The 18,034-nt window shown below is 41.8% G+C and overlaps 1 protein-coding gene across 1 annotated transcript in view; it reads right to left on the bottom strand.

Annotated features, from left to right (window-relative positions):
- Positions 1-1,733: 1,733 nt before the first annotated feature.
- P3H2 (prolyl 3-hydroxylase 2) overlaps positions 1,734-18,034 on the bottom strand; it is a 169,286-nt gene continuing 152,985 nt past the window's right edge. The window contains exons 9-15 of the mRNA XM_062210180.1: positions 16,407-16,534; positions 15,775-15,870; positions 15,079-15,229; positions 14,131-14,248; positions 13,112-13,187; positions 8,541-8,681; positions 1,734-2,741 (exon numbers count right to left, since the gene is read on the bottom strand). Of these exons, the coding sequence (XP_062066164.1) occupies positions 2,649-2,741; positions 8,541-8,681; positions 13,112-13,187; positions 14,131-14,248; positions 15,079-15,229; positions 15,775-15,870; positions 16,407-16,534 (803 nt within the window). The 3' untranslated portion in view covers positions 1,734-2,648. The remainder of the gene's footprint in view (positions 2,742-8,540; positions 8,682-13,111; positions 13,188-14,130; positions 14,249-15,078; positions 15,230-15,774; positions 15,871-16,406; positions 16,535-18,034) is intronic.

Here is an 18,034-nt window from a genome sequence, read left to right as displayed (position 1 = left end):
AAACAAATGGTAGCTCCCCAAGAGACACAAATGAAGAGTATTGGACATAAAGACAGGGCTGTTTAGCCTGGAGTGGCTCTTGTACATGCAGCACGTTTGTATGAATCAGAGAAATGCACCCCTACTGACGAGACCCAGGCCTGCAGGCCTGCACACTGCTGTGGAAGTACCATCTTTGAAAACATACTAAAAAGCATCCCTTCCTGTAGGTGGGGGATGCCCAGTGCCAGGATCCCAGCCCCCATATACCCATGCCAAGCATTCATGCACAACCCAATTCAACAGCCCTGGCCTTAGCCCTAATTTGGCCTTCACCAATTCTGGATCCATAGGATCAACTTTGATCCTAAGTTTGCTTACACAGAGAAAGATAAAAATGAATGGTGATTTCTATGGCCTCTTTCAGCTCTAAAATCTACAAAAATCCTATTGGGCCTTTCCATTCTTCTATCAAAGACGATTTAGCACAGACTAATTTCTCAGCTTAATTTTTTAAAGTCATCCAATGATACTCTCTATAAATTTTTGAATGAAATAGTGCATGGTTTGATGTGAATCAGATTAAAAAATAAATGCTTTGGTATATACATGATGTTCAGATGTAAAGCAACATGGTCAACCTGCAGAACAGGAAGAACAACTGTATTGTCAGCAAATGGCACAAGAGGTGGATGTAACACAACAACGTCCATTGACCCGCTTTCTTTGGGACTGAATATCAAAATCAGTGCTGCAGTATCTGTCTCCCAGAGCACCCACTGCACCAAGGAAGCAGGCACTGCAAGAAGCTTCTGACTGTTTTCGTTGTTGATGCCTTGTTGCCAGAAAACAGAAATTAGATCCTTGCCCAGGTTCTCCTATCAGCAAATCTGAGTGCCAGCAAGCTCTTCACAACGGCAGGGCAAACAAATAGCAATCCACCTTTTTAAAGCTCAGAAATGTCTAGCTGTAAAACTGAGTGCAAAGTTTTAAAATCACATACACATAAAACGAAGTCATTCACAACTCTTGAAATGTTAGCAGAAATGAAGTTGTTCATATTATGCCTATTTCTAAACCTAGTTTCGGTTTTGAACTTTCTATGTTTCGTTTTGTATTTTCAGCAAGAATAAGGGCTTCTGGAAACAATGACCACCAATTAAGTCATTTTCAGAGAAGGAAACTGAAGCTCACACAGAGAAACAAGGTAGCTCCAGGTCACATAGCAGGGCGTATTTGATAGGGCTGGGATTATCATTGAATGCTCTTTCCACTCTCCCATGATGAAAATGTCACCAGAAGGTTTGGTGGAAAACAGATGGCACATAAATCACTGCAACAGAATTTTCCAGTTTCAAAAGATGAATGTTTTTCCCACTAACTGAGATCACAAGCCGCAGAAAGTAGATCTCACCTCCAGCACTGCCCATCACAGAGGCAGGATCTCCCAGGGCTCCCCTAGGCTAGACCTATGCCAGCTCCTGCAACAGTCTTTGCGAAGTCCTCCTTAGGATACACAGCAAGAAGCACAGACTCTGGTTTTTCAGCCCTCCTTGCTGATCACATCTGCTTCCTCCAAAGTGGTGCCCCTCCCTCCCTAGGACCCTATGTGCCTGCCAGCAGAACCAGCCATGGACTAGTGTTGCTCCCAGGTGGTCCCAAAGGCTCCAGTGGAATCACACAAATCATCAACCAAAGACAAAGCAAACATTGAGGAGCAGAATAATGAACACCAGGTTTTAAAATAAGCCTCCCTTTTATTACACAAATCAGACACAAGCATGAATCTGTGTGCTGGATAGCAGCAATGAGCAAGGGTTGCCAAAATATATGCAAATGAAGATAGGCATCAGAAATTCATTTTTATTATTTAAATCCCAAACACACCTGTTCATCACTGGACACCACTCACAGGCAACCTGGCAGCGGTGCCATGATCCTGGCAATTTAAGGGTTTTCTTGCAAAGCCACTGGGGTGAAAGAACATGCTTCTTCAACCCCTACATGACCGACCGGTTTAAAGAAACAACTCACAGAACAGGTACTTTCCAGATCACCATGGGGGGTACACCAAACTTTCAATGAAAGAGGATTAGAATCCCCAACAGTCCACCGAGGCCCGGGAAGAACTGGGGGCCCCTCTGGCCCATACAGTCCTCACCAGAGAGGTTCCTTTCTAGAGCTTGGGTGAACCCATATGTTTCTTATACCTGCTAGGGTATGGACTCCACCAGGGGCTCCTCACACCCAAAGCTGAGCTGACTCTGGGGAGATGAGGCTCATGGAGAGGAAGTGCTGAAAGGCACAGAAACAGAAAGGCCTCCAGGCCGAATCACATGCTGACCTCAGACTGGGAACAAGCAGGAGTGTTGTACTGTCTCCAAGAATGACCTTCCTTTCTCTATTTGAGCTTTTTTAGATCTGCAGCATATGAAGAAAGCGTGTGTGTGTGTGTGTGCTGGGAATGGGGTGACTGGGCTTGGAGAAATGAAATGATGAAAAACCAGGACAGACTGAGCGAGGCAAAGCAACCATCCCTAAGAACAGAAGGGAGATTTACTGACTCATATTAACCTATTAATTTATACCATGGCTCTGTACAAAAATAAAAAGGTTCTTATAAGATTAACAATTTAAATAAATATTTGATAGAAGATTCTTTCTGATTTTTATAGCTCATCTTTGGGGTTGATATTCAGTTCATGATTCCCTTGCTGTTCTTGATCCAGGATTGCAATCACTTCATCAGCCTGTATTCGCTCCTGCAAAAAAGACAATTTACACATTTCTGTTAGCAGCATAACAATCAGTCCCAGCAGCGGCTGCTTCCTGAACATTTCCAGCCATCCATCTGCACCTGCGATCGTGCTAAATCCAGTTAAAGATTCAGCCGCATCGCCATGTCCTGAGCAATCGCTTTCCAAGGTTTCTTTTCCATAAAGAAGGCTTTTATGTCCAACTGCTTACCACCTACGATTTGTACATCTGCAACTCTGACCAGTGTTATAATTCACTGTTGTTTCTCTACAGACACACTCTGCTCTTCTGTGCATATTTCTTTTTCTCAGCAAAGCCCACCATTGCCTACCTGTTTCTCTTAAAAAGCCTGACCATGTCTTCTTGCTTTGAAAAGTCAAGAACTGCTCTCCATTCTGTTTCCTATTGCTTCCCTTTTTCCTTCAATACACAATAGTGTTGCCTGAGTTTAGGTCAGCAGTGTTGGCACTACTGACACTGTAGTTTTTAAAAGATTCATTTTCTTAAAGGAAGAGAGAGAGAGAGAGAGAGAGAGACTCATATATCACTGGTTTACTCCCCCCAAGTGGCAGCAGTGGCCAGGGATGGACCAGGCCAAAGCTAGGAGTCTGGATCTTCACCTGGGTCTCCCCTGTGAGTGGCAGGGGCCCAAGTACTTGAGCATCTTCTGTTGCCCTCCCCTATCACAATATTAGCAGGGAGCTGGGTTGGAAGCATAGTGGGGTCTCGAACCGGTGTTCTGGTATGGGATGAGAGGCTTAAGCCACTGTGTAGCAAATCTGGCTACACTATTGACACTTTAGATAAGAGAATTATTTGTTGTAGGGGATTGCCCAGTGCATTCTGGGCTATTTAGCAACACCTCTGGCCTCTGTCTGTGACAGGTGGCCAGGAAAACCTCCCCCAAAGTTGTGACAACCAAAAAATGTCTCTGGATACTGTCAAATGTCCCCTAGAGGAAAACACCAATCCTTGAGAACTAACTGCTTTGGGACTCATCAGATCCTAGTGCAAATGCTGTTTCAGCAGCCTCCGAATTGATCATGCTGCCCCATTGCTCACCCTACACGCTTCGAATGGATCCTGCTCACCTCTATCTGCCCAGGTCACTCTCCACTCTCTGCAGCCAGCACTTTAATGAGTTCCTACTGTTTGAAGTCCCAGGTCCAATTTTCTTGGTGTGCAAATAAGGAGTGGCCCTAGTCACACCTCTCTTTCTTCCTCAACCTTATTTTGTTGTCTTCTATCTCCTCCTCCTACTCAACTTCCTACCTCAGTTCAAAGTCTCTGAAGCAGCCCTCTCTTTGGTCCAATAGGGGTGAAGGATGCTTCTGTGTGCCCCTATCATGACCTTACCTTCTCTTACCTTTCACACCAGTCAACAGCAGGTCTGGTTGTTCTACCCCTAAACTGCATCTCAAATCTTCTACAGCCTTTCACCTTATCTTGTGTTACCCTAGTCCAGAAGTGGGGAACATCTGGCCTGTGGGCCATGTGAGACCCATGAAATAATTTGTTCTGACCATCCCAAGGCAACTGCAGGTGGATTCACAACTTAATAAATCTATAGTAGGCTACTGTGTAAGCTAATAATTTACATGGCCTACATGTGATGTTATAAATGTCCCCCTAGCCCTGCTATTCTAAGCCCATGTAATAAGTAAAACACTCTTTTGTATCCTGCAACTCCCAGGACTCGGGGAAGTGACCAGGAAGACTACAAAGATTTTCCAGCAGCTAGAATAAAACCCATGTTTCTTTTTAAAAAATTTTACTTATGCATTTTTGTTTGAAAGGCAGAGAAGTAGACAAAGAGACAGAGATCTCACATTTGCTGTTTCACGCCCCAAATGCCTTCATCAGCTGGGACAGATTGAAGGCAGATTTCAGGAACTCAAGCAAGGGGCTTCCTTCCCACTCTCTTTCCTGCGTGTTGTGTCCCAGCCCGCCTGGCTTGTGTGCCTTCTGACCACTGCACGCTCCCTCTTGTCTTCAGAGCATTGCAATATGTCCTCTGCTGGGAGCACCCTTCTCCAGATGTTGCTATTGGTCAGCTTCTCTTTGTCCCTGGGTTGCAGCTCACATGGCACTTGTTCAGAGAGGCCCCATAGTTCTCCACTCCTGCCCGTTACTCTACTGTCAGTTATCTTGTTGAATCTTCCCCACAGCATCACTCACGATATGAAAAACCTCTCAAGTATTATACTTGTTTACTTGCTTAGTGCCTAGCGCCTTCTCCTAGGATGTGGGCCCTGCTACTGATGGGAATCTTATCTGTTTTGTCACTGCCACATTTCTAGTGCCCAGAAAAGCAACTGACATTTGGCAAGGGCTCCATTAGACTTGATGAATAAGCACATAAGTGAACAAAGGGTTTCTCTGCCTACAATGCCTCACCCTAAAGAAACCTTACTCATCTTTTAAAGTTTATTTTCCTGACCTCTTCCCCAGATTCCTAAACCATGCAATTGTTCCTAATGATTCATACTGAACTTAACCTTGTGCTTTAATTACTTGGGCCCCTGTATAGTATCCCCAACTTGACTTTAAGCTCCTTGAAAATTAGGGTTATATTTTGCTTAGTTTGTATCCCATACAAGTAGTCCCTGGAACAGTGCCTAGCATAAAAAGTAATAAAAATAACTATTTTATGACTTGAAAACACAGCCCCTTGCAGGAATCTCTAATTGACAACAATGTTGGTCTAACTGCAAGTAAAAAGCAAATGGAATTGTTATATCTATGAAAAATATCTGAGTACTACTTTGTGAATATGGGAAGTACAATCTCAGTGCTTAACAAACTGACAAATATACAAAACTTTCACATCTGATGGCCACTGTGAGAACATAGTGCAAATATGTCCCACATGAAGGGAAAGAAATTCAAGAGCTGGGATTGATATACATGAAGCTTTTAACATCCTTGCATCCTTAAGAGCTTATGTTGCCGGCACCGTGGCTCAACAGGCTAATCCTCCGCCTAGCGGCGTCGGCACCCCGGGTTCTAGTCCCGGTCGGGGTGCCGGATTCTGTCCCGGTTGCCCCTCTTCCAGGCCAGCTCTCTGCTATGGCCCGGGAAGGCAGTGGAGGATGGCCCAAGTGCTTGGGCCCTGCACTCCATGGGACACCAGGAGAAACACCCAGCTCCTGGCTTCGGATCAGCGCGGTGCGCCAGCCGTGGGGGCCATTGAAGGGTGAACCAACGGCAAAGGAAGACCTTTCTCTCTGTCTCTCTCTCTCACTGTCCACTCTGCCTGTCAAAAATAAAAATTAAAAAAAAGAGCTTGTGTTGTGAAATATTCCCTGAGAATGAGTGTCTTCTACTCAATCCACAGGGGTGGGCAATTGGCACATCAGTTAAGACACTAATTGAGGGGGCTGGCGTCATGGCTCACAAGGCTAATCCTCTGCCTGCAGCGCTGGCATCCCATATGGGTGCCGGGTTCTAGTCCCGGTTGCTCCTCTTCCAGTCCAGCTCTCTGCTGTGGCCTGGGAGGGCAGTGGAGGATGGCCCAAGTGGTTGGGCTCTGCACTTGCATGGGAGACCAGGAGGAAGCACCTGGCTCCTGGCTTCAGATCGGCGCAGCGTGCCGGCCGTAGTGGCCATTTGGGGGGTGAACCAATGGAAGGAAGATCTTTCTCTCTGTCTCTCTCTCTCTCACTGTCTAACTCTGCCTGTCAAAACAAACAAACAAACAAACACTAATTGAGGCACCAGTATTGCATATCAGAAGGCCTGGGTTTGAGACCCAGCTCTGGTCCTAATTCAAGCTTCCCTGGGTGATAGCAAGTGATGGCTCAAGTAGTCAAGTCACTGCCACCCACATGGGATACTCAGATGTCACTTCTCTATTTGGCCCTGACCCAACTGTTGTGTGCATTTGGGGAGTGAAACAGTGGATGGAAGATCCCTCTGTCTCTGTCTTCCAAATAAACAAAAATAACAATTTGAAAAAACCATAATCTAAAATAAAAATAGGACTCTGCCAGCTCTAATAACTTGCTTACAGGCAGAATTTCTTTACTCAGGGGTTCTATTTAAGAAAACACATGTAAACAAAGAACTCCCACACTTTGCTGCGTGTTAGAATCACCTGGGGAGCTTCTAAAACTCCCAATACCCAGATAAAACTCAGGCTTATTAAGTCATAATTCTGAGTGTAGAGTCCAGATGTTAGTCGTTTGTAAAGATCACCAGGTGATTCCAATGTGTAGTAAAGAATGGGTAAAATCGCACAGGCTAAATAAGTGCTGCAGAGCACTTGCTATTTTCCACTTTGACCACTAGATGTCGCTACTGTATGAGGACTGGGAGAAGTTCCCCAGTACTTTTCCATCAGTGGAGCGAATTTTGCAGACTAGGAAAGAGAAACTTACTTGGATAGAACAATTCCTTGAGTCTAGATGCTGAATAACAAAATGGATTAAATGTTTCTTGAATTGAATTCTAAAATAGTGAGCGGATTTCTCAACAATTTGTTATGTTCACGATCTACACATTTACCTGGATTCTTGGCATTGAAGCAGTGTTTTGTAGAAATGCTTACCTTTTGGAGGTTGATAAACACACAGAAAAAAAGGAATTACGGGGGGAAGAAATTGTTTAAAGCCCGCTGAAGCTTTCAGGAGTCAGTTCTCTGTGTTATCTGTATCAGGACATTCTCCCTATGTTTGGCCATCATTTTATTTACTTGAAAGAGATAGAGAGAGCTCTCCATGCACTGTTTCCCCAAATCACCCCAACCGCCAGGTCTGGGCCAGCCAGAAGCCAGGAACTCTAAGCCAGGTCTCCCATGTGGGTGACAGGGACCAAGTATTTGATCTATCACTTGCTGCCTCCCAGGGGCATTACCAGGAAGCTGGATGGGAAGCAGAGGTAGAACTCCATCTCAGCACCCTGATGTGGGAAGCGGGCACCCCAAGTGATGGCTTAACCCGTGCACACACTGTCCCTGGAGTGGGATTTTTTCATCAATAGTCAGTGCTAGAGAAGACTTCAAGTCTTCCAGTTTAGTCACTGCGGTGTCTTCCAGGGTCAGCATTCCATGCCAACTTGGGCTTTGATTGAAGGTGTCTAGTTAGTACTCCCAAAACACAGAATTCTACCAAGCAGTGGTAGTGACTACTAGAAAATTATTGCTTGTACAGGGGCCACATTTTAATCCGAGGGGCTCTCTACCTATTGTTCTTGACCTTTGTGTCAGTGGCTTCACAGAGACACTGTGTTACCCTCTATCCCAGGATATCCAAGAGAATGAAATCCTTGTCTAATTGTTGCCAGCTCCTTCAATATAATAGTATTTTAATATTTAATTGAATAAAAGTCACAGATAATAGCTTTCCATTGCCCTCACCCTGTCCCCCGTGTGTTTCATAAATTATCCAGTGCTTTTAAAAAATGATTTGTTGAGGAAATAATTCACTGTTGCTAGTGAGCAGCAGGAAGCACTTCCTCTCTCCTGGGGCTCCAGTTTGCTGATAAGCTCCAGAGAAATTCGGGACAGCCAGCTATCACGGGTACCTCTATTTCTGCAAACATCCTCCCTTACCAGAACTCCTCAAGGCCCCCTTGTCTTTCTCGGGTCCACATTGCAAGCATTTGCTGGGTAATTGCTAGGCCGTGAGTGTGAGCAGGAAGATGCTCTTGCTTAGTAAACAGTACCAGTGTTGGGAAGCAGAAAGAATTCTGTAGACGTTTTATTGGTCCCTGAGGTCTACAAAGGCTATGGACTTTTTTTTTTTTTTTACTAAAGAAGTTCATGAATCAGGTCCCATGGATTTCCAGGTGTGTCAGGCACTTACCAGTTCTCTATAAAGTGGGTCCAAGGTAAACCACAGAGCCACAGCACACCTCTGGCCCCTGGTGACAGCCTTCACCCCGTGTGGGTTCTCTCCTCCGGACGAGAAGCTGATCATACGTCCGCACTTGGGTTTGATAGAGGCCTGAGAGAGAAATTGAAAATTAGACCTTCAGTTCTTACAACATGGACGTTTATACAGCTGTGCCCTTCTCTGGCCTTCTATGGGATTATTTGGGTTAAACTCTTAAAGGTTAATGGAATCCTAGCATTAAAGCAGATACGGAGTGTCTCATTTTTTTTTTTTTCATCTGCAAAACAAAGATAAGGTCAAAATAGTATCTTCCCAAGAAAATATATTTTTAAAGATTCATTTATTAATTTGAAATTCAGGGAGAGAGAGAGAGAGGTTGGTCTTCCTTCTGCTGGTACATTCCCCAGATGGCCACAACAGCTGGTGCTGGGCCAGGCTAAAGCCATGAGCCAGGAGCTTCATCCAGGTCTTCCATATGGGTAGGAGGGGCCCAAACACTTGGACCACTTTCCTCTGGTTTCCTGAGGCCTTAACAAGGAGTTGGGTTGGAAGTGGAGCAGCCAGGACACGAACTGGTGCCCATATGGGATGCTAGCATTGTAAGTGGTGGCTTTACCTGGAATGTCATACCACCAGCCTAAGAAAATAAATTTTTTCAAGTAAAATGTGTCTTACACATAGTAGTTTCTTGATACTCGAGATGTTGGGAGCCCACAAATTCCAAGAAGGCAAAGGTTTTCTGTTTCAATTTACTTCTTTAGCTTTAGCACAAGCAAAGCAGTCATGTGTAATGTAGGTGTACATTTAATAGTTGTGAAATTAAAAAGAAATCACGAGAACAACTAAAGTGTCAAAAGTTTCCATTACTGAGCGAGGTAGTCGGGTGGGTATCCTCCATTTCCTTAATTCTACATGTATGGTTCACAATTCAAAAAATTTTCGAAGTTAAGTCTAATCCCATGTGATACTTAATTGTTTCTACAATATTCCTGCCCAGTGGTGATGTCAGCATTGCTTGGACAGCTCCAGTGATGAGAACACACTATCCCTTAGGGTGATATATCCCATGGCCACTGCATGTTTTTGAGATGATTAACACAGCACTTTCAAGTTATGCGCATTGCTCTGGTAGAGCTGTCCACTAACGTTTGGGTAGAAGAATGCTATGAGGGAAAAAAATGATAGAGCTGGGGTCACTGAACCAGAGTATAAGGTCAGACAAGCAGGCTGTTCAAGTTAGGTGAGCTTACGCAACTGAATGGTAGGGGCCTTGCTCCTGTGTCAGAAAAGTGTCTGGTAGAAGAGTAAGTTTTCTTCGTTGGGTAATAACAGAAGACTCACTCATGCCATAGTACTTCTTAGATGAGTAAAGTAAGAATCAAGAGCGTATGAACCATTCTAATGCTGCTCTAACAATCCATTACCTGAACCGTCTTGGGTTGATACGTGAGCATTAGGTGAACCTTTGGTTTCTTTCTGTATCACATAAGATGACAGTGTTGTTTCACTGATGGCCTCAGGAGAAATATTTGACAATTTTTCTGAAGACCCTGAGTTCTATGTAACATAAATACCCCAAGTTTGAGAGACCACATATGGAGGGTCAGGAGCTGGTGGAGAATTCAAATAGTCAGAGACCCAGGTGAGTGCCAGTGTGTGTGTGTGCGCACACGCATGTGTGTACGTGTGTGTAAATGTGTGTAAGAGTGTGTGTGTGGGTTCATGGCCTGCAGAGAAAAGCAGTCACTCTCTGGTAAGTGTTCTGTTCACAGTAATTGGAGAGGAATTTGTTTTTGTTAGAAAGCACGGGTTTTCATTAGCTTCTCTATCAAGGTGACCTTTCTGATGGAAATCCAGAGTTCACCCTTGCTGGTGCCCTTGGTAACAATCTGCTTTTGCTTTCCAGGAGAGAGAATTTCTTGTACATTTCCACATAGAAAGAGCAAAATTAATCATATTTTAAGCATCCTACGAAGTAGGATAAAAACCAAAACCCTTTCCCAGTAAATGACCTTGGGAGTCGCAGTTTCATGTCTTCTGGGCAGCTGGCTCTGTGCTGCTGCTGGGGACTCCCCTCAGCACACGGTGGCCACTGCTTCTCCGTGCCTGCTTACCAGGGCTTTTGGGCAACATCCCACCCCCTAAAAATCATGTGTGAGGAAATGGAATGTTTTCTTTCTGATGTGATTGGAAGTATATTTACATGTGAAGACATTTGACAAGTTTAGGAAAAGCAGCTATCTAGGGTCTGGCACAGTTGGTACTGAGTGCAGGCGTGTGGTTTCCTAAGGCTGTCTAGGACCAATCTCATCAAATAGGCTGTCACACCACTGGGATGTGGAAGAATAAACAAGCCCAAGGAGCATGGCTCCATCCATGTTGTTTCCGTGGGGAAATATACCCTGTAGCTGAGATGGGTCATGGTGAACACATGTTTTTAACACAGCCTCATTCATAACGAATTGGTTGTTATGAAATAAATGGAGTTCTTTGAATTTTATCTTCTTAAACTTGCACACAGAAAGCAAAATTCTATAATTCTTATGTCTCACAAATAAATGCTATTAATGGAAAAGAACCCACGTCTCTCCCAAGGATGCCATATTCCAAGTAGCATTTCTAAAAATCTATTTCACTTTTCCCCTAACCAATGGTTAGGAGTCAAGGAAACATTTATGATGTAGTTGTCTTCAATAAATGTAAATATTTAGCCCACCATTCAGTTGATTATACAATTTCCAGATTTTTTCCAAAAAATGATTGAGAAGACTTCACTTCCTGGTATCATCACCAGTTAGGTTATTTCCTACTTCATTCGTCCATCTGAAGTCATACAAGGAAAGCAGAAAGGAAAGCTATTGTTTTTCTTTCTCTTAGGACTGGTATAAATTCCCTCCTTGTTGGGATTGGTAGAAAAAGGGAAGGACGTAAGAAATGGCTTACAGAAGAATTGTGTCTACTTGGAAAATATCCTAAAGCTTGACCATATGCAAGAATATTAAGTATCACTGATTTGGGAAAATATTCTCAAATTGAGATTTTTTGGGTTTAAAAAGTATGTAAAATCAATGCATCATTTTCTTGGGGGCATGGAAGAGTTTGTTTCAGTAAATAGTCACAGATTAATATTACTATTACAATTGTACAATCTTGTAAGGAGAAAATTATCTGTTTTTGCATCTTCAGTAAACAGCATTCCAGTTAAATTGAACAACTAGAGAAACAGTCATACACATTATTACAGGCATTCCTTGCTCTCAAACATCGAGCATTTCCAAATATGGCCACTAGATGGAGTAGAAGCAAAGAAAACTTTTCAACCTGTTTCCATGTTAGCAGTCATCAGAAATCAAGCTCTTCCAAGAAAGGATTTTGTGTAGGGGTTTTAATTCCAATCCAGACTACTGATCTCGATAAAACTTTTCAGATTATAAAGCATGAAACTGCTTTCGCATTAATATTTAAGTTTTTCACAATAAAGTGTGAAGCATCATGATCTTTTAAACATTCACTATTGTATTTGATTCTATGAAATACTTTTTCCTGAGGATAACAATATTTCTGAGAATACTAAGGAGAATCCCTGTATGAATCACCTTAGAAACAGTAATATTTAGTTTTTTATATTACTTGCATATGCCAAGTACTGTGTCATGAATATTATATGAATGTTTCTTTATTGAGAGAAGTGTACAAAATTCTGAAAAAATTCATAGAAATTGCTAATATAATGCAAAACTTTTAAGTTGATCACATCATACATGCCCAAGTTATTTAGATTTGTATGGTTAAGATATAACACATAATCTGTAATTTGATTATTTACTAAATTGGACCTGTATTTCTACCAATACAGATGGTTTTTGGTTTAAAAAAGAAAAGATGCTAAACATGATTTCTGAAGGCTAAGGAGGCTTTGGCATCAAAGGCATTGGTTTGCTCAGAAATATGGTGGTTGAATTTAACTTTTGACTCAGATGTTCGTGTGTGAATCACTTTGCAGATGCACAGTTGTTACAGTCACAGTCACAGATATCTATTCATCTCTGTATACACACACACACACACATATATATATACTTGTATCCATATGTGCACATACATACACATGTAATAATAATTTCGGTAACTAGGTTTGTGGAGGACAACGCTCAATCCAAGCACGTAGAACACCAGGTTACTCAACTGCAGATTCACTTGACTTTCCTTGGATTTTGCAGACATAGGGACCAAGATTATATTTCTATCATGTTACTTGACAAGGAATCAGAAGATCTTGGTTCAAGTTCCAAGTCTAACACTAACTAGCTATGAGGTCATATTGCTATACTTTGATTTAACAACCTATAAAGTGGCCTAGGAGACATTAATGCACTTTCCATTTTTAATAGTTTATGATCTATAAATTATTAGGACTCTCTCCATCTCTTGAATTCTTGAGCTCAGAGGCATGTGAAATCCAATTGTCTATGGGTCCTTGGAAAAATGTTAAGACTGAGATAAAAATGCAAAAATACACTTGCAGGAAGAGGTTTACTTACAGTCACAGTTTTAGCATCCATCTCAGTAAATATGAACTCTCCTCCTTCAAAGTCATCATTCATATAGAGGAGGGCACTATAAACAGAAAGGGGAAACCATTTATACTCTTATAGTTTTATAGCAGCAGCATTATAGAGTAGTGAAGACTAGTGGTGCTCTGAACATCCTGATATGTAAGCATCATTTGAATTAGATATTGAAATAATTGACCTTGCAAGCCCCAATATCAGATATAGTTTATAGTCCTGAATTATTTATTTATTTTACATACATTAAAGTTTTAATCATACTTCAAAGTGCACCTTTCAGTAATCCAATTTAATCAGATTTCATTTAATTTAATCTAGCTCTCTGAAACTGCCCACTTTATTTATAACTCTCCTCTTCCTCTTAATAATGGTCAGTGTAAAGGATACATTTTTCTCTTTATCTACTTGGAGAGTTCCTTGTGGTCAAGCCTAGACTTGTAGATAAATGGTGCTTAAGACATGTTTGTTAGTGGAGCACAATGTAGTGATAATTGACATACTATTATATACAAGGTGAATAGTGCATTCGCCTCTTCTCTTTACACACTAAAATATATTTCAATAACATAGGACATAATTTTCTTCTGAGTTTTATTATCTAATTGATAAAATGCAGACATAGTTTCTCCTGGGTGTGAATAACATGAGTAGGTAAATGGTATGATAAGATCCTGATGCATGTTGGGACACCATGCCCATGTGTTCTCTGACTGACAGAAATAGGCCACAAATGGTATGTTTCAGTTAAGTCAAAGCAGTTAAAGTAAAATAGAAACTTAACGTTTTGCATTAGAACAAAATGGACACTTTTGGAAAAAGATGCAAAATCTGCATGATTTTCAGTTGTAGCAGCTGCTTCTGGAGATTCCTTGAGAATCTCGGCTTCATAGAGATGGACACGATGGCAGGTAATATGGAGCAGCTTTCTAATCCCTTTGCTATTTAGCTGTTGGGTAAAAGCTTGGTCCTGGAGGAGGTGCTGGCTGTACCTGTAGTCTCGGAATGTGTAAGCAGGGGGCTCTTTCCAGCATTCATTGGCCTCAGGATCCAGCAGGCAATTGTCAGCATGGATGGGATGACTGAGATCATTTCTTCTATCCTGTTGACCTTCCAAGAAAAAGCAACAGGAAAAAATGAGAAACGATGTACAAAAACTTCCAACAGAAAAACTGACAATGTAATTGTCTTCTCCTATCCCTGGCATCCTTTTGTAATTGTTGAAAGAAGGAAGGCAGAGAAGAACAGGTGGAAGAACAATGGACCAGCAGTCTAGAGATTCTGGTCTGGTTTTGATATGAATTTGATGTGAAATCGTGGGCAAATCACACTGGTGCCTTCAGCTGTGAAAGTTTTCTGATATAAATATGATTGCACACATTCCGTGCATTTCACGGGTTGCACTTCATGTGGGATAGCAAAAGAATGAGAAAGAGGTGAAAATGTAAAAACAATATTTCAATGCAGCTGACATTTCACAAGTCTAGATGTATGAAGGTGACATTACCATTACTCTGCTACCCAGGTGGACAGAAGAGACCATGTAGGGAAGAAATAAGAAGCAACAGAGAGTGGAAGAACACATCCTTCAAACCTATATCTTCTGTTCTTTCCCTCAGTCAATGTTTCTGGGCATAATGGGACTGTAATTCCCAGGTGTGGTTCCCTGTAAGGGAAACCTAGAACAGAAAAGAACTTTGCCTCATGGTTTCAGAGAAATGGATTTGAAAAGGAAGTTATGCAGACACAGCCTTCAGGGATGAAAATGGAGAAAAAGAAGGAAAACTAAGAGTTTTGTAAGTTTGCAAATTTCTTCTGTTTTAGAAAACTAGAACTCCTCTAAAATATTAGTCCAAAATGTAATAAAGTTCAATTTGTGTTGTTTTCTTTCTCTTTGCATTATGGGTGAAAGGGACCAAATTCAGACTCCGGGGGCTCACCAGACAGGGCTGTACGGCAGACCATGTGTGTATAGGAAAAATACAGGGTTGAATTCAGCATGAAATAGGATTCTACGATTTTTCGAGCTTTCTCACTGATGTCGTAAAACAGCCGGGCACTCTTCAGTGGGACTCGGCCTTCATAACCAAACTGAAATGCAAGAGGGGGACAGGGAGATACTTAGGAAACAGCAAGTGGCATGGAGGATAAAAAATTAAACATTAGATTTCAGTAGGCCTATATAGGCTGGTCATCTTTATGTTGACTAAGGGGAATATTACCACATGGTTGCTTGTGGCATTTGGCCAGGGCAGGAGCCATTGAAATAAGCTCTTCCGAATAACAGAGGGAAAGTGGAAGGCTAATGGCTTCCTCCTGTCTTCTCTTCATTCCTCCCCAGCAACACTCCTTGTGTAGAGAAGCAGAACTTGTTTGGGTGTATTTTCGCTATTAGGTCATGTGCCATCTGAAGAATAGCGATTGCATAGTTCTGATCAGGCACAGGTTTAGGAAATGTAATGGCTGATAAATTGGTGACTAAATGAAGGAATGATTTAAAAAAGGCTCCATTTCATACTGGCTCCCCCAATTGTCCCAATGGGTGTAGATTCTAAACTCTTGTCTATATTTGCCATTCATAAAAGTTCCTGCATTGACACTTAGGAATCCCAACCCAAAAGAAGCCAGGGCTTTACCTTGAGTGCTTTCAGCACTGTTGCACCTTCAAACTTCTCATTGGGTGTATGGGGTGAAGTTTTTCCTCTGTATCCATCACCAACAAGCATGATTCCCTGGGAGAAAAAAGCAAGACGTTATTTCATTGATTACAGCTGTGAATTCATCACATCTCTCTTTCTGCCTTGGCAGCCAAATCTAAGGACCAATGACAATGCTCTGAACGAATCCTACTCTATTCCAGGATCCTGTTATAATCATTCTTCCAACCCAAAGACTTAAAACAACTTCATCTTCATGCTGCATTTTCATTATAAAACACTGAAGCCTTTCATGGAAATGATGAATATATTGGTAAATACTAGATTGAAATAAAAGGATTTCCCCAGTGACTTTATATGATGGGCAGACACATTGTTAGATGACTGCTATATTAGGAATTCAGCCTCTCCATACTCCAGGTTCCCCCAGGAAAAATTAAAGTCACCGCAAAGCAAAAGCTAGCAACGAGCCCCAAACACTGAAGATCCTTCTCCTAAAGAAAGTGTTGTTTCAGGTCTGGGTCCCTGGCTCCAGATGAGACAGGACCACAGAACTCTCGGGCTCAGGACAAGCCAGCAGAGTGGGGCTCACTCCTGCTTGCTCTTCTTACACTGGCCACGCTGTGGAGCTCCCGGCACTGCTCTTCTGAAAGGACATTATCCAGGAGAACGCGTTGAGTCCCGTTCAGTTGCTCTGAGTTGTAGACGAATGTGATGTTCTCATAGAGCAGAGGACCACCTGAAGAGATAGAGCACATTGCCTTCTGGTCAACTCTGTCTCCAAGGAGGGGTGCACAGAACCTTACAGTTTCCAATGTGCACTTGGGGAGAGTTAGTTTCCTCATGAATATTTCAAAATGCAAAGACAGATTATCTGTTAGGAAGCTTGGCAGATGTAATATGAATTCAGGAGAAAGGCAGATGTCTTACCATCAGGTTTGCCTAACTTGTCACAAAAATGTATTCTGTGTATATGATATTTGAAGATGAATAAATATTTTTTATTTGATTTCAGTGATGATCTCGAAAAACAAAATGGGCATCTGATAGGATTCTCCTTGAAAAAGAGCCACCCTTTCCACAGCCCCTAATTCATACCCCTCACACAGCACTGCCGAGTGACAGGCTTGTGTCGTCCAGGAAAGACAAGAAAACCACAGCTTCCCTGGTATCTACAGCCATGCATTCATTGGGCAACTCAGAGCCCCAAAGCCAAGTCACTGGATTCCTTCACCAGTCTGCATCCCATTATATAACTGATTCTAAGTGTTCTTAATTTGGGGACATTCTTCTCTATTCACTGGCTGAATGCTTAAGCTTTTTTTTTTTTCTTTCTTTTTTTTTTTTTTTCCTGTATAGGAGAGTTTTCCTATAGACAATTGCCTTCCCTGGAGAGAGCTCATATTTTAAAAAGTGGAAAAAAATTAGCTCCACCAAGGTGCTTTAGAGGGAGAAGCAGATGCTTTGGTGCCATCTTAAGGTTATGAAATTATGAAATCCAGATCTGACAAAGTCCATTACTTTGGGTGAGCAGGACTCATGAGCAAAGCTTCTGATGGTAAGGAAGCCTTCAGATACAGCGAAGAGCAAGCATCCTGAGACAGAAAGCTGAACAAAAGGGAACAGTGGTTTTCACTCTTTATAATACTCCTAAGGGACCCATGATGTGCTTGTCCATAACAAGTGCTCACCTCTGAGAGGTGGGTATGAGAAATGTGCGTTGATGGCTGCTTTCTCACTGTAAAGTGGACTTGTTGGGCTGGGGAAGAGTGTACTAGTCTCATTAGGACAAACGATTGACTATAGTCCTTGAATAATGTAATATTAAAAGAAATAAATAATATTTCTGAATCTTGAATAATGTATGGCTATCTCTTTTAGCAAATGTTTCCTAAGGAACTCTGGTGCTGACAAATTATTTTTACTCTAATTCTACATTCATATTTGCAGTCATAGATCTATGAATTCAGTATTTATTTTAATAGTTTTATACAACTATAATACCAAGACAAATTTATCATATTAAACAAAACCTAGGCCATACAATCAAGTTCAAAGTACAATATTAACAATAAGCTTAATGTTATTTTCCTGCAAATGAAGAGCCTTCATTTCACATGAACATTATACTCATTGGCCTCACTTGGGTTCTTTTCAGGCAATATCTCTTACAGAACTTTTGATGTATAAAGATTTATTCTTCCCCTACCTTTTACTGTTGAAACTATTATAACATCTT

The sequence above is a fragment of the Lepus europaeus genome, chromosome 2 (genome assembly GCF_033115175.1).
Source record: "Lepus europaeus isolate LE1 chromosome 2, mLepTim1.pri, whole genome shotgun sequence".
Classification (NCBI taxonomy): domain Eukaryota; kingdom Metazoa; phylum Chordata; class Mammalia; order Lagomorpha; family Leporidae; genus Lepus; species Lepus europaeus.
The sequence above is the reverse complement of the archived record's forward strand: the minus strand, read 5'-3'. Positions and strand labels throughout refer to the sequence as shown.